This window comes from Psammomys obesus, unplaced genomic scaffold, assembly GCF_907164565.1.
Source record: "Psammomys obesus unplaced genomic scaffold, mPsaObe1.curated_primary_1811, whole genome shotgun sequence".
Lineage (NCBI taxonomy): Eukaryota > Metazoa > Chordata > Mammalia > Rodentia > Muridae > Psammomys > Psammomys obesus.
Window position 1 is genome coordinate 558852 of NW_026592586.1, and position 13392 is coordinate 572243.

Here is a 13392-nt window from a genome sequence, read left to right on the forward strand (position 1 = left end):
ACTGGAGCTGCTGACGGCTGTAAGCCACCATGTGGGTGCCACGAACCTGGACCAGGGTCCTCCACAAAAGCAACAAGTGCTTTTAATTACAGAGCCATCTTTCCAGCACCCAGCATTGACCTTTTAATTTAACCAACAGGCTATTTTAATGTACCTCTTTTCCCCATAAAAACAGAGAAGCAAACGTGCACAAACCTAGACAAAGGGCCCCTTTCTCACCTTCTGTGCACAGGCAGCTCTCCGCTCCTGCTTGGCCTTCATCTCGGCCAGCAGCCCGCTGCCCATCACCTGCACATAGCGCCGGCCACTCTGGGGGCTGCCCCTGCTGTCACTGCGCTCGACTCTGCCTGCTTCCTCCGCCAGGCCCTCCTCCAGGGGTTCTGGCGTCTTCATCTCCTCTGTGCGTTCTGCAGCACCATTGTGCTCTGCTGCCTTCACGTCCTTCCTGGCGGTGTCCACCGGTGGGCTCCGGATCGAGCCTTTCGGGGAGGAGAGCTCTTCTGTCATCAGGACCGTAGGTGGCCGCTCAGATCTGGAGCGTGATTTGATTAGGTTGAGAAAGCCACTTCTCCGAGAATCCCGTTTTTTCTTCTCATCTCCTTCGCCCAGTTCCTGGGCATCTGAGCTGCGTGTCGATGACCTCCTGCACCATAACCAAGACGCAGAAACCGTTAGCTTGCCCATGAAGACAAGTCCCATGAAGACTTAGTGAACATGAAGGTGACTGCCTTCATGTACATGTGTACATGAACAGCCACATTCTATAGCACTTAAAACGTTAAGGCTGTGCTGAGAGACACAAAAAACGGAGAAGCTTTCTACGAAGAGGCAGGACTGAGGACAGACATGTGCTTTGCAATGATGAAAGGCTTAAGTGTGAACCTCTCCTAGGCTGGCTTGAGACATAACTGGGCAACTGTCCTGTTTAATTAGGGGGATACTGAAAAAGGCTTCCTTGACCATCTGTAATTATTAGGTAATTGTTGAAATCCAACCCTTAGTGCTCAACCTTGGCAAATATTTGGATTTTTGCTTAAATGGAACAAATTGTTGGAAGAAGCAACAAAAGACTCAAGGCCAGGGTGCTGGCGCAGTACCTGTGAGTAGCAATTGTTAGATGGAGTAGGAGGGTCAGGAGTTCAGCTATAAAAAGTCGAAGGTCACTTTGAGCTACAGGAGACCCTGAATCTAAAAACAAAACTGAATAGAATAAGCTTAGATTTTGGGATAAATTTCCAGGAAGAAAAACAAAAACAAAACTTGGAAAATGGAGAAAAATGACAAACAAAATGAGTGCCACCAGGAATCAGCCATTCATGGCTGGAGATTGGATCTCCACTCCGTTCCTTAGAAGTACCATCAAAAGCAGAGCCAGGGACAGACATAAAATGAACAACAAAACCCCCCCAAAGCCACACAGGTGAGGCAACACCACTTGAAAGCCCCCAAAGCACAAAACAGCTTCCTGGCTCTGAGCAACTGAAATATAAACTGGAGATCCAGGAGAAGAAGGAGCCTCAGAGGCTGCAGACGGCAGGGTAAGGGCACTTTCGGAAGCAAAAGTGGCTGGGAAGATTGAGAAATGGCTAAAAGCCAATTTGAGAATTATTTCCTCTTCCCCAACTACAGGGTCAACAATGCTCACCCACCCCAAACCCACTGCTTGCAGAATGAACCAGAGAAACAATGCAACTGAGGGCATGTGACACAGCCACCACACAAATAAAAGCAAAATGAGACAGAAGTGGGACATTTAAGGTTAAACAGTACAACTGAAGAAACACCTCAGAATGTGGGGAGGGTATGCTAAGAAACTGGGAGAGAGAAGCGGAGAATATTAACAGATTAAAAGAAGAAAAGCCAGGTTGGCTTAAAGAAGTTTAGGAGAAAGTATATAGAGGAAATAAGATAGACTTATGAAAGAAATAATTAAAAAACTCCAGAACTGGCCCAGGTGGCATGGGTACAGGGGAGCTTGTGATACGATTCTGAAGTTTCTGCACAAAGCATTGTATACCTGGAACTCCAGCACATGAGAGGCTGAGACAGGAGGATGGCTGAGAATATGACTTTTCCATGGGCTGCTTAGTGAATTCTAGACTAGCATGGGATACAGCTTCAAAAAATAAAACAAAACAGCAAAGCAAACAATGACACAATATAAAACAAGAAAAGATTCTGAAGTGATAAGGAACTTCATCAAGAAGGAATTCAGCAATTCATCAAGAGAGACTTTTTCATTTTTTTTGTTTGTGTTCATGTTTCTTGACTCCTTTAAGTTGAAAATTTAGTCCTCCTCTCATCCTTGTATTATAAAACAACCAAAACCAAAACAAGCTCTTGAAGGATTATATTGCACTGTATAGATTTGCACAGGGAAGGGAGGGCGTGAAGCCAGGAAGTGGCAGGACTTAATGTGTGAGAGTGAGGCAACACAGGAAACTATCAAAGAATCAATGACACATCGGTGGGTCTGGAAAGACAGGATTCTGCCAAGTTTTGCTATGCTAAGCTGCACGACCAGTGTCGAAGACGACCAGTAATTAGGCGTTAAAGCCTATAAGCGTCTATAAGCTCCATTACTGTGGATATGAGACTTTACTTATTTCCACTTTGCCATCCTGCAGAGGATAGATAAGACTCATCAATCCACAGCCCAGACAAGCCCTTCTGTAGCTCTCCCATCTGTCAGCCCTCGGCTATCTGCAAGGTTTAATACATCCTGAACTTCAACTCTAGGGCGAAGCGTTCTTCACAAACACAATCCAAACTTGGAGTGTGTTCTGGGATGTATCAGCCCTTGTTTACAGACTGAATAATTTCAGAAAAATCATGTATAAAGATAGGAGGGTTTTAAGTTGAACAATTTGTTTTGAGGTGTGGTTGTGGCGGGTCACGTAGCTCAGGCTGGCCTGGGATTCATTATGTATCCCAAGCTGACTTAAAATTTATAATAATCCTTCTGCCGCAATCTCCTGAGTGCTATGACAGTAAGCAATTGCCACCATGCCCAGTCAAGATAAAGTATCATTGACCTATCTTCTAAGGGAACGGCATCCCAGTAATAAGAAAATGTAGATGAAAGTCTTTAGAGGGCACAGTAGTTAGTTTTCTTGTTGTGATAAAACATCCAGAGACAAGAGCTGTTTAAGGAAGGGAGGGTTTGCTCTGCTCACAATTCAAGGGTAGAGTCCAGCATGGAGAGTCAGTGTGAGTTATACATCCAAAGGAAGGAGGGCACATGCTCAGTTGGCTTTCTCCTTTTTGTGTGGTCTAGGGCTGGATGCAATCAGGCTGCCTCTGCTTATCTCAACTAACCTAATCTAGATAATCCCTCAAAGGCATGCCCAGAAGCTTGTCTACTAGGCAATCAGGCTGCCAATACCAACCACAACAGAGGGTAGGTTGGAGGGCCCTGCACCTCCTCTCCTGCCATTTTACTGTCCAATTTGCCAAAAGACCAAACAAACAAGAACGTCCAAAGGATGAAGCTCCAGTGTCTGATGCTCACTGTCTTGAAGCCGACCCTTCCAGATGAAGATGAGAAAAGCCCCTGGCATAGCAGATGTTTGGCCTGGATGTGATGTGGACTGCTCCAGAATAGGGCCCACAGTCCTTTGCTCAGCAGGTCAGCAGCAAGAGCCTGAGACTCTGAATTTCTAACACGTTCCCAAGCAGCACCAATGATGCTTTGTCGGAGACCACATTTTAGAAATCCAACCAAACAGCGAACCTCTTGTATGAGACTGTGATGTCTATGTCAATTATAATCATTAGTCATTTAAATGTGAATGAAATACTGTTTTTAATGAAATGACTGGGAGCTTACTTGCAATCCATTTTAGTCACTTTCTTGGTGAAAAATTCATCCACGCCTTCATCCACTCTGCCCATGAGGCCATTCTGTTCTCCATCATGGGGGATGATGCTGCTGGAACAAACCTGCAAAGGAAACAAGACTTCACTCTAGAGTCAACTCAAGGTACCTTCGGTTCTGCTGGATTCAACAACCCAAAGCATGGCCACGTCTCGCTACAGTAGGTACCACGTGATTTACAGGAACAGAGGCCAGATGTAGAACCATTAGCCTAACTGAGGAAGAAACAGGCGTACAGACATCCTGAGCATGATGTTGGTGATTGTGGAGGACAGGGTTTGGTGACACCAGGCACATTCAACGTGGTGGGGCAGTAGATGGGGATGGGTTTTAAGACAGTCTCTGCTAGGAGCCCTGGCTGGCCTGAAACTCATGTGGATCAAGCTGGCTTTGAACTTGCTGCAGTCCCTCTGCTTCTGCCTCACCAGTGCTTCGATTACAGGCATGGATCACTATATCTGTCCCAGAAACAGGTTTACAGAATGTACTGTAAGCAACCCCTGATAGGGCATTTGTATGACTGAACCAAACAAGCTGTGAAAAGTTTGTGTTTGAAAAATGCTACAAAGTACAAAGACGACTATAATCCCAGGACCGGGGAAGCAAGAGGCTAGCCGGGAGTGGCTTCCGTTAGCTGCCTTACCAGTCATTCCCTTCTCTGATCCTATAAATTAAAGATTATATTTTTCCTCATTCAGTTTTTTTCCCCCTCAGATCTTTTTTGTTCTTCCTGCCTCGAAACAGAATTCACAACTGTCCCCAGCGTTCCCTGGTAGTGTGGAGAGCAGGGAAGAAGAAGCTGAATGAAATGCAGCTCCCCTCAGGATCTGTGGCTTACGGGGCTGGGCTGCACCTTCCCGGTCCCTCCAACACACCCCTGCCATTTTAGAGATAAAGAACAGAGGAGACAGGTTGAGAGACATCCAGCATGGCTAGATACATCCCAGGGGGCACTTTAAAAGGCAGCGGTTAAAGGGAAGTTCAGGCACAGCTGGGCTGAGAAGAACAGCCAAAACCCAGACTGTGATGAATAGAATCAGGTCAACAGAGTTCAAGGCCAAAGGCACCTGCTGTTAACACTCATTTTCTAATAAAAGGAAAAGATGTGATGTGGTTCTAGTCTCTCATGTCAACCACAATCAGTATCAGATCTGAAGAGCATTGGAGAGGGAGAGCAGGGATCACCTTGCATGAACAGGACCACACTGGGGAGCTGTCTAGTTTTCTCAGGTAAGTCACGGATGCTGTGCCCCTCCAATGAATGCGTACTCTCTAAAAGGCCAATTTGTGAATGGTTAGAAGGTACATGGGTGCACACCGTGAGCATGGAGGCTCATGCCTGTAATCCTGTACTGGGAAAAGGTCAGACTGGAGGGTAGTCACGAGTTCTAGGCTAGCCTGGGCTGCACAGTGAACTCGAGGCTAGCCTGCAAGTACCAAACAAGATCTTGTCTCAGAAAGTAAAGCCAAAAGAAAATACTACTGAAAAGCAGAGAGTGAGACATAGTTGATAGTAGCTGTGAGCAATTCAAATTCTAATTCTATTGTAAAATGATGGTTTTGACCACATGGACAATATTCTATGAAGATATAAATTACTAAATGGCCCCAAGAACAATTTGAAGGGCTGGCCGGCTGTCTACCATACATGTCCAAGAGACTCATACATACTTTAGTAAGTGAGAGGAAAAGGAAACCACTAAACTATTCTTGGTTTTACAAAGATCTTGCTTTTGCATGAGCACAGAGGCAGTCAGAGTGTGGAGAGCAGATGTGCCTGAGTGATCCAAATATGATCCAAGAGTAAACTTCAGTGTGCATATCTATATGCAGGCGTGATAGTATGACTACCTTTGGCTCAGTGTCAGTGGGCATCTGGGTCAGCCTTAGTTTCCAGAAGCTCAGGGCGCAGCGGAGGTAAAAGGCAGAGTGCAGACATGTCAAGATCATCTCAGGACGAACTGAGTGCACAGTCCTGGCAAATAACCTGATGGTCACATCAGACAACTATTGGGACTGAGCACTAGTAATCAAGTGGCCAAACCTACTTTGTCCCGTTATGTTTCTCTCCAGATATTTGCTTCTTCTTGATTCTCACCTGGAAAAATGTGGGGGATCCCGAATAGGGCTGTGGTAAGAGACAGTTCTCAGGAAACAGTGAACCTTGAGAAATCATATGGTAATTAATGTGCCTTCAGTGCATATCCGAGAATGGCCGTACTGCTCTGTGGTTCCTGGGTTTTGTTACTATTGTTGTTCTTGTGTCATGTAGCCCAGGCTGGCTTCCAGCTTGATATGCACTAACAGATGTCCTGATCCTCTTCCCTTAGCCTCGCAACTGCTAGGGTTACAGGCATGAACCGCCGTGCCTTGTTCTTTTAATTTTTTAAATGCAAGAAGAACAGCTTGTACATGACTGTGGGATTGAGCCCCAGCATCAGAAAAGCAAAACAAACAATCAAACGCACAAAATCTTTCTCCCCAAGGTCACAAAGACACTGAACCCATCATTTCACGTTCAAGTCATGCCGCTAATGATTGCAGAAGTGGCGGAGCCAAAGAGAAAGGGACCATTTACACAGCAGACATCTGGAATCCAGAGTCTGAGCCAGCACAGGGAAAACTGTCTCTTGATTGATAAGGCCCTCTCCCTTATTTAAAATAAAACACCAATAAATGCTTTTATATATCTAAGCTAGTATAACAAGGTAGTAGGAATCCAAAATCAAATGAGCTGGAAGAAAAAAAAATATATATATATATACTAGAGGTTTGTTTTCTGCTTTCTGAAACTATATCAAGCTCTTCAGATTCAAATGAAGATATCTAAACACAAACCATCTAAAGTAAACTATTGACCATGTGGGTAAGTGGAGAGAGCCTTGAGCCCTCTATACTTTCAGCTATCCCCAATTTATCCACCAGACACTGCTGAGCAGGCAGGCACATCCCTATAGGTAATGAGTCACAAGCCACGACTCCCTGGAATTCACAGGCAATGGGGGGACAGTTGGGACTGTGATGAGAGCCATCTCAGGGTAAACAGCTATTCTTATAGTGGGTTTCACAAGCTGTTCACAAGGCACAAGTCCGAGAGAAACACTTTTCCCTGCAGCTGTCATCTCTGTGGGACCAGAGGGGAAGAGGCAAGGAGGGCTTCCTAGAAGAAGCTTTGTTTCCATGGAGACCTGAAAGACTTGTCAGTCATCATCGCTCCAGGGAAAGCAGTGAGGAAAGAGGATGGAGAGAAGCCAGAAGCCAGGATGGGAGTTAGGGATGATTAAGTGGATGGCTATAGTGGGTAGTGATAGTGGCAGCCAGGTTTTTGTGTGTGTGTGTGTGTTTTTTTAATTGGTTTGTTCCATTTTGTTTTGTTTGAGACAGGGGCTCTCTAATGTAGATCAGGCAGGCCTTGAACTCACAGAAACCCACCTGCCTCTGCTTCTCAAGTGCTGGGATTAGAAAGATGTGCCACTATGCCCAACAACAACCATAGTTTTGAACATGTTGGCTGGTGGGACCCAATGGGCAACTGAGGATAAGTAAGAAAAAGCAGGATGACGGGGAAGACAGGACCTCAGTCTGGAAACTGTTTAGCCTCAGTTGTTCCAGAACATTCCAGGTCTGAAAATGCAGAGCTCAGCAGAGGCTCTGGAAATGGGTTCACATGGAATCACCCAGGAGCAGAGAAGACACACACAGGCCAGACCAGAGAGCTGAGGGCTCTCTTCTTTTCTGTGCACACACGTTTGGATGTATGAGTGTTAGCACCTGTGTGGCAGTTACAGGGCAATCTTGGGTGTCAGTTATCGTGTTCACCTTCTTTGAGACAGGGTCTCTTTGCTGTCTGCTGCTACATAATCTAGGCTAACTGACTTCCGGGGACTCACCCGCCTCCATCTCTGTGAGGTCTCCACTGAGAAATGTCCCCCGTGGGCTCATATTTGAGCGCTTACCTGAACCCCAGTTGGTGGCACTCTTTTAAGGCTATGGAAGCTTTAGGAGATAGAGGAGAGGATGAGGGGCCGAGGAGCCCTGTGGACACCTACCGCGGCCTGTGTGGGCTGCTGCTTCTTGTTCCGCTTGGGCCGTAACTTGGTGAAGTGCTCCAGTCTCCTGCTTTCCTCTGAGGGTAACTCGGAGATTAACCCGGAGCTTCGCTTCTCCGGCCGGACTGACGGGAAAGGCGGGTCTTCGATGTGAATCGGCACCTCTTCCAGGGCTTTATCAAGATCAAACTCCATTTCTGAAATCAAACGAATCCCAAAGCCAAGGGTGATGCAAAGAGAGCGCTAGAACACACATGAGGGCCAGGCCTGTTAGAGCACAAGTATAACCCCAGAGCTGGGGATGCCAGGGCAGGGGGCTGCTGCGCTCAGGCCCATCCGGGACACACACTAACACCTTCTCAGAAACAGAACAAGAAAAGGAAGGGAAAAAAAGGAGAGAGGAAGAAGGAGGAAAGAAAAGACATAGGGAGGGGAAAAAGTGAAGAAAGAAAGCAGGGAGGGAGGAAGGGGGAAGAGAAAGGAAGAAACCCAATAGAGAAACCCAATTCCATCATCGGCAATATCAAAGCCCCAAGAAATCTGTATAAGTGATCTTTTGCTTTGTTCTGTCTTTCAGAATAACTCTGTAGCCAGGCTCACATGGAACTCACTATGTACCCCGGCTGACTTCCAACTCATGTCCATCCTCCTGCCTCAGTCTCTCAAGTGCAAAGATTACAGGAATGAGCAACTGTACCTGGCCTCTGGAAGTAATTTCTAAGTCAACTGCTCCCTACCAAGTATCCAAATTTTTCTCACTTTATAGAGTGAATCCCTGTGGAAAGTGCAAACTTCCTGTTGGGATGTTTTCCAGTTAAAAGGAAGTGGCTGGCATTGGTACCACACTCACCAAATGCCCTGGAGACAGGCCGCAGCATTCGGCTGTGGATGCTCTTCCTCTTGGACTTGGGAGTCATCTGGCAATCAGATAGAGGCAGGACTTAGGTAAGCTGGGAAACTGGTCTCTCAAACCGCAAGGTATCACGGATCAGCTGGTTAAAATAGGTTCCTGTTTCACTGCTTAACAACGGCTCCGCTGTCGCAGCTGCTGGGATGGCTCAGGGGGTGCATCGCCGAATTTCTAAATGTTTAGAACTTTCCGAAGTGATTCAGCCAACTGCTCTTTTATCCTGCACCCCTAACCAGTTAAAATCTATTCCTACAGCTGAAAAGAACAGGGGATGATAATTTAACTCTCAGCCGTACTCGAGAATGTCAAAATGGAGATAAGGAATCCGACTCAAAGACTGTAAAAATCAGTCACAAAGCACTGAAAGAGATTATTCATGACTGTAATTGTCGGTTGTCACAGCAACATTGGTGCAGGCACACGCATGCAGTCTCTGTGTGTCAGTTCGATGCTGTAGGTGGCTTAACTCTTTGTTTCTCAGCGTGTCATCAAAATTTTAGGGCAGTGTGCCACAACTCAAAACCACCCATCAGCTGGCACTTCTCAGTGTTAGATCCTGCAGGAGTCCCTTTAAAAACTATATCCCAAAGCAAGGTCAAACTTGAGAAAACTTTCCAAGGACTGGTGTCAAGCAAGGACCATCTCACACCTGTCATCCGGTGGACCTTTTACCACTACCCATACTTGTGGTCCAGCACGGACACGGTGGCTCCTACCACCCTCAGCTGTCCCCCTCAGAAGATACACACATGGTGGGGCTGGGAAGCCCCTAGGGCTCAGCTATACAGATAAGTCTGAAGGTCAACTCAGGTCAGGGGAGGGGTAATAGACACTAACAAGTCTGAACTGTCAGAGGATCTAGGCCAAGACCGGAACCAGGGAAAGGGCTAGCCCAGTGACCTTCCTACCATGCCACTGCTACCAATAGAGATGATAGTCAGCAATTGTGTTTAAACCAGCATGATGCTAATTTTTTTTTTTTTTAATTTCATACTTTTGTTGTGTTTTGGGGAGGGGAGGGTTTTTGAGGCAAGGTCTTATTAGCCTCAGACTCACCATCCTCCTGCCTCAGCCTCTTAAATATTGGGATATTAGGCAGATGCCACCATGCTTGGCTCAAGACAAAACAAAACAAAAAAACTGACCCACATGCGAATTTAGAGAAGACAGAGCTGAAAGAGTGCTGCATACTTTGATATAATGGTTGTCAGCTAAAGCTTCCTCAAAGTCTATATTCTTTAAAGGAATAATTGGTTCATACTAGCCTGGAAAAGCAAACAACCTTTTAGTTTTGACAGTTACCCTGGTTTTAATAAAAAAAAAAAAAATCCAATTTGCTGTTATTTAATGTGGGAGAAAAGGGACACACACTCCTGAAAGACTAGTATAAGTCACACTGGAGGAGGCCACAGGCGCATAGACTAAGCAAGAATCTCACTCTCCAGACTAAGCAAGAATCCAGCATGATCTATTTATAAGGAAACCTCTGACAAAATACATGTGTTTAGTTCTTCAGAGCTTTATTTACCCTGCATACAATTCTGGTAGTGAAAAGATCAATAGGGAAGCCAGAACTCTTCCCTCCCTAAAACACAACAAAAAAATGAAATAAAAAAAATTAGTATCATCAACAGGCATATGGTATTCACCGATGATTCCAGCACAGGCTTCCCAACTCAAGGCCAGCCTGGCCTATAGCACATTACAGAACGTTTAAGGTAACCATAACTACACAAGAATGTCTGAAACACACACACACACACACACACACACACACACACACACACACACACCAAACAAACAAAAACCCAAAACTAAGCCTGGAACAGAATTTCATTCAGATGATCATAACTAAAAAATTAGTTTAAAATGTATGTATGTTCCTTCTCAGACTTGCCATGCCTCTGGATATTAGGTTTTACAGAGAGCATTCATGGATAAATACAAACAAGCAAAGAAACAAACAAACAAAAAAAAGTTAGTCAGGTTTCCCTCTTCTTAAACCCATTAGGACAGATAAGAAATGCATATGAAATGTATCAAAATTATAACATTTTATATCCATATGCTAGCTTTAGTATATGAAAAGGGATACACATATATAATTTCATGTAAAAAATAGGTAATATCTAGAAAAAAGAAACTCATTTGCAAACTTGATGACCCATCTATAAATAACTCGTTTAGCTGAATCTAATTTTGGAGACACATTAAAACATAAAAGTCATTGGGCATTTCCATTTCTGATATGAATCAGAATGAAATTAGTTTTCTCATTATGGTTGTAGTTTCCAATGTTTCAAAGCCTGTTGTAGGTTTCAAATATAAGAAAAAAAAATGCTTTCTAGTATATTGCATTCTGTTCCTACATTGTGAGTGAGTTTTTGTTTATTAGTTCTTCATTTTCTTTTGTCTGTTTGATTTTATTTTTCAAGACTGCTTTGGCTATCTTGAACTAGTTCTATAGACCAGACTGACCTGTAACTCATATAGATCCCACCTGCCTCTGCCTCCAAAGTGCTGGGATTAAAGGTCAAAACAACCCCTGCAAGGCACATAAATGGCCTTTCTAAGAGCAGCTAACTGCTAATTACATTTCCCATAAAAGTCCTTTGTTGATCTTACTATTTGTTAGTTCCCAAGTTTTGCTATACTTAGAAAGGTTTTTGGCTAAAGTGAAAAACTACAGCTCAGAGCATTTCTACACAGAGCATCAAGAAGGCGCCCAAGCCTTGAGTACTACCTCAAGCCTGTAATCTCACCATGCAAGGGGCTGAAGCAGGAGGATTGATGCAAGTTTGAAGCCAGAGTCTATACACCAGACCCTGTCTCAAAACAACAAAAGTCTCTCCAATGTCAATGGCGTCAATCTCGTTCTCTCAACTTTACCTCTTACAAGCTATGGCTTTTCTTTGCAATGCTTTCTTAGTTTTATGAAAAGTACAGACTTTCTTAGTCTCACTTGCTTATTCTTGTTTCCATAGAACCTAAGCGAGGACATAGAAAGACCGACTTTCTGCACAAGGGCTTGTTTGGCAGCAAATATTCAGCTTCTCTAGAAATCATTTGTTTGCACTGTTCTTCCTCACACTGCTTATGCTGATAAACTCTGACCTGGGAGGAGGGACGGCAGTGATCCTTCTTTAAAACGCTGAGTGTTCCTCTCCTTTTGTACCAAAGGAAGAGGGTTAATAACTCCTTCAGATTGCAGCTTAGCCCTCATCCACTGTCTTTGGACACTTGTAGCTAAGTGAATTTCTGAGCCAAGGAAATCACAAACTGCTCATCAGATAAAGGATATGGACAGCTGAAGCGTGGGGGGGGGGGGGCAAAGTTAGCTTTAAGACCAGAGAAAAGCCAACTAACTTTTAAAAATGCATCTTATGAGTAAGAAAAAGAAAAAAATATGCTAAATCTTCATTTTAAAATGCAATTTTAGAAGGAAACCCTAAATATAGACTTTTTCATCTTGACACCACTGAGTGCCAATAAATCTACACTGTGCCATAAGCGTGAACAGCCCACAAAGGCTGTTTCTGAAGAGACCAAAAGCAGGGTGGATATCTACATTACTTGGGAATCTTACTCATTAGATCTAATTTTTATTATGAGTGTAAAACCATTCTGCTTGCAGTTCAACAAAGATTTGTCCATGGTAAACACAATTTACAAAGTAATGATAGAAATTGGTTCATAGCGCTTTCCCCTTCTCAGACCCACTTCTAACAGGTGATCCCCAAGCAACCTGGCTTTCAAAAATGAGACTTAAATTGCTTGAATCACCCTAAAGATAAGATATGGTAGTTTTCTTGTTTATTAGACTTTTTTTTTTTTTTGCTAAGTTTGCACAAAAAGTAGCATAGAGTGCTCTTATTCTAAGATCAAGAACCAAAATTATTATTTTTTTCCTTCTCTAGGGCAAAAGGAAAAAAAAAATAGTAATCCCTCCCTAACCCCAACAAAACCAATACCAGTTGAGGAGCAGATTAGGAAAGCCTAGTATGATAAAAAAAAAAAAATCATAATGCTAATTTTCTATAGTCCTGGGCCTGCAATAAGCGATATGACAAGAATGAGAAATATCTGGACATTTTGCTCGTTGAGTCTTAAGAACTGCCTCCCTTCCCCCCTGAAACCTGGCATCCTCTTCATCAAAGTTCTTACTCTCAGGCACCCAGCTGGGGAGATTTTCAATTTATCCCCTGGTTAATTTAAGACTGAACCATCTGGTCAACCCCAATCCTCTCTCTAAATTGTTGCCTATTTCATTGAGGATCTGCTGATGGAATGACAACATCTCCCGGGAGGCCAGCCAGACAGTGCAGAAGCAAATGGAGCATGAGGATGCCACGCAGCGCGGCCAGGGACTGCAGCGCCACTGGAGGATACTTACACTTGTACAGCAGAGAGTCTCCATGCAGCAAAAGGAAAGGAAAAAAAAATATGAATGGAAGAGAGACAAAGCAACAGCATCACGAGAAAAGGGGAGGGAGGGAGAGAGAGAGAGAGAGAGAGAGAGAGAGAGAGAGAGCATTTACAAACAAAGCAGAAAAAGC

At 44.2% G+C, this 13392-nt stretch overlaps 1 protein-coding gene across 3 annotated transcripts in view; it reads right to left on the minus strand.

Moving 5' to 3' along the window:
• Positions 1–13392, minus strand: part of Carmil1 (capping protein regulator and myosin 1 linker 1) — a 269047-nt gene that overhangs the window by 16876 nt on the left and 238779 nt on the right. For all 3 annotated transcript variants that reach the window (XR_008720958.1, XM_055614493.1, XM_055614492.1), the window contains exons 30-33: positions 8777–8843; positions 7927–8123; positions 3830–3942; positions 220–643 (exon numbers count right to left, since the gene is read on the minus strand). Coding sequence is in view for 2 of the 3 variants with exons in the window: in XM_055614493.1 (XP_055470468.1) it covers positions 220–643; positions 3830–3942; positions 7927–8123; positions 8777–8843 (801 nt within the window). In the remaining variant the exon portion in view is untranslated. The remainder of the gene's footprint in view (positions 1–219; positions 644–3829; positions 3943–7926; positions 8124–8776; positions 8844–13392) is intronic.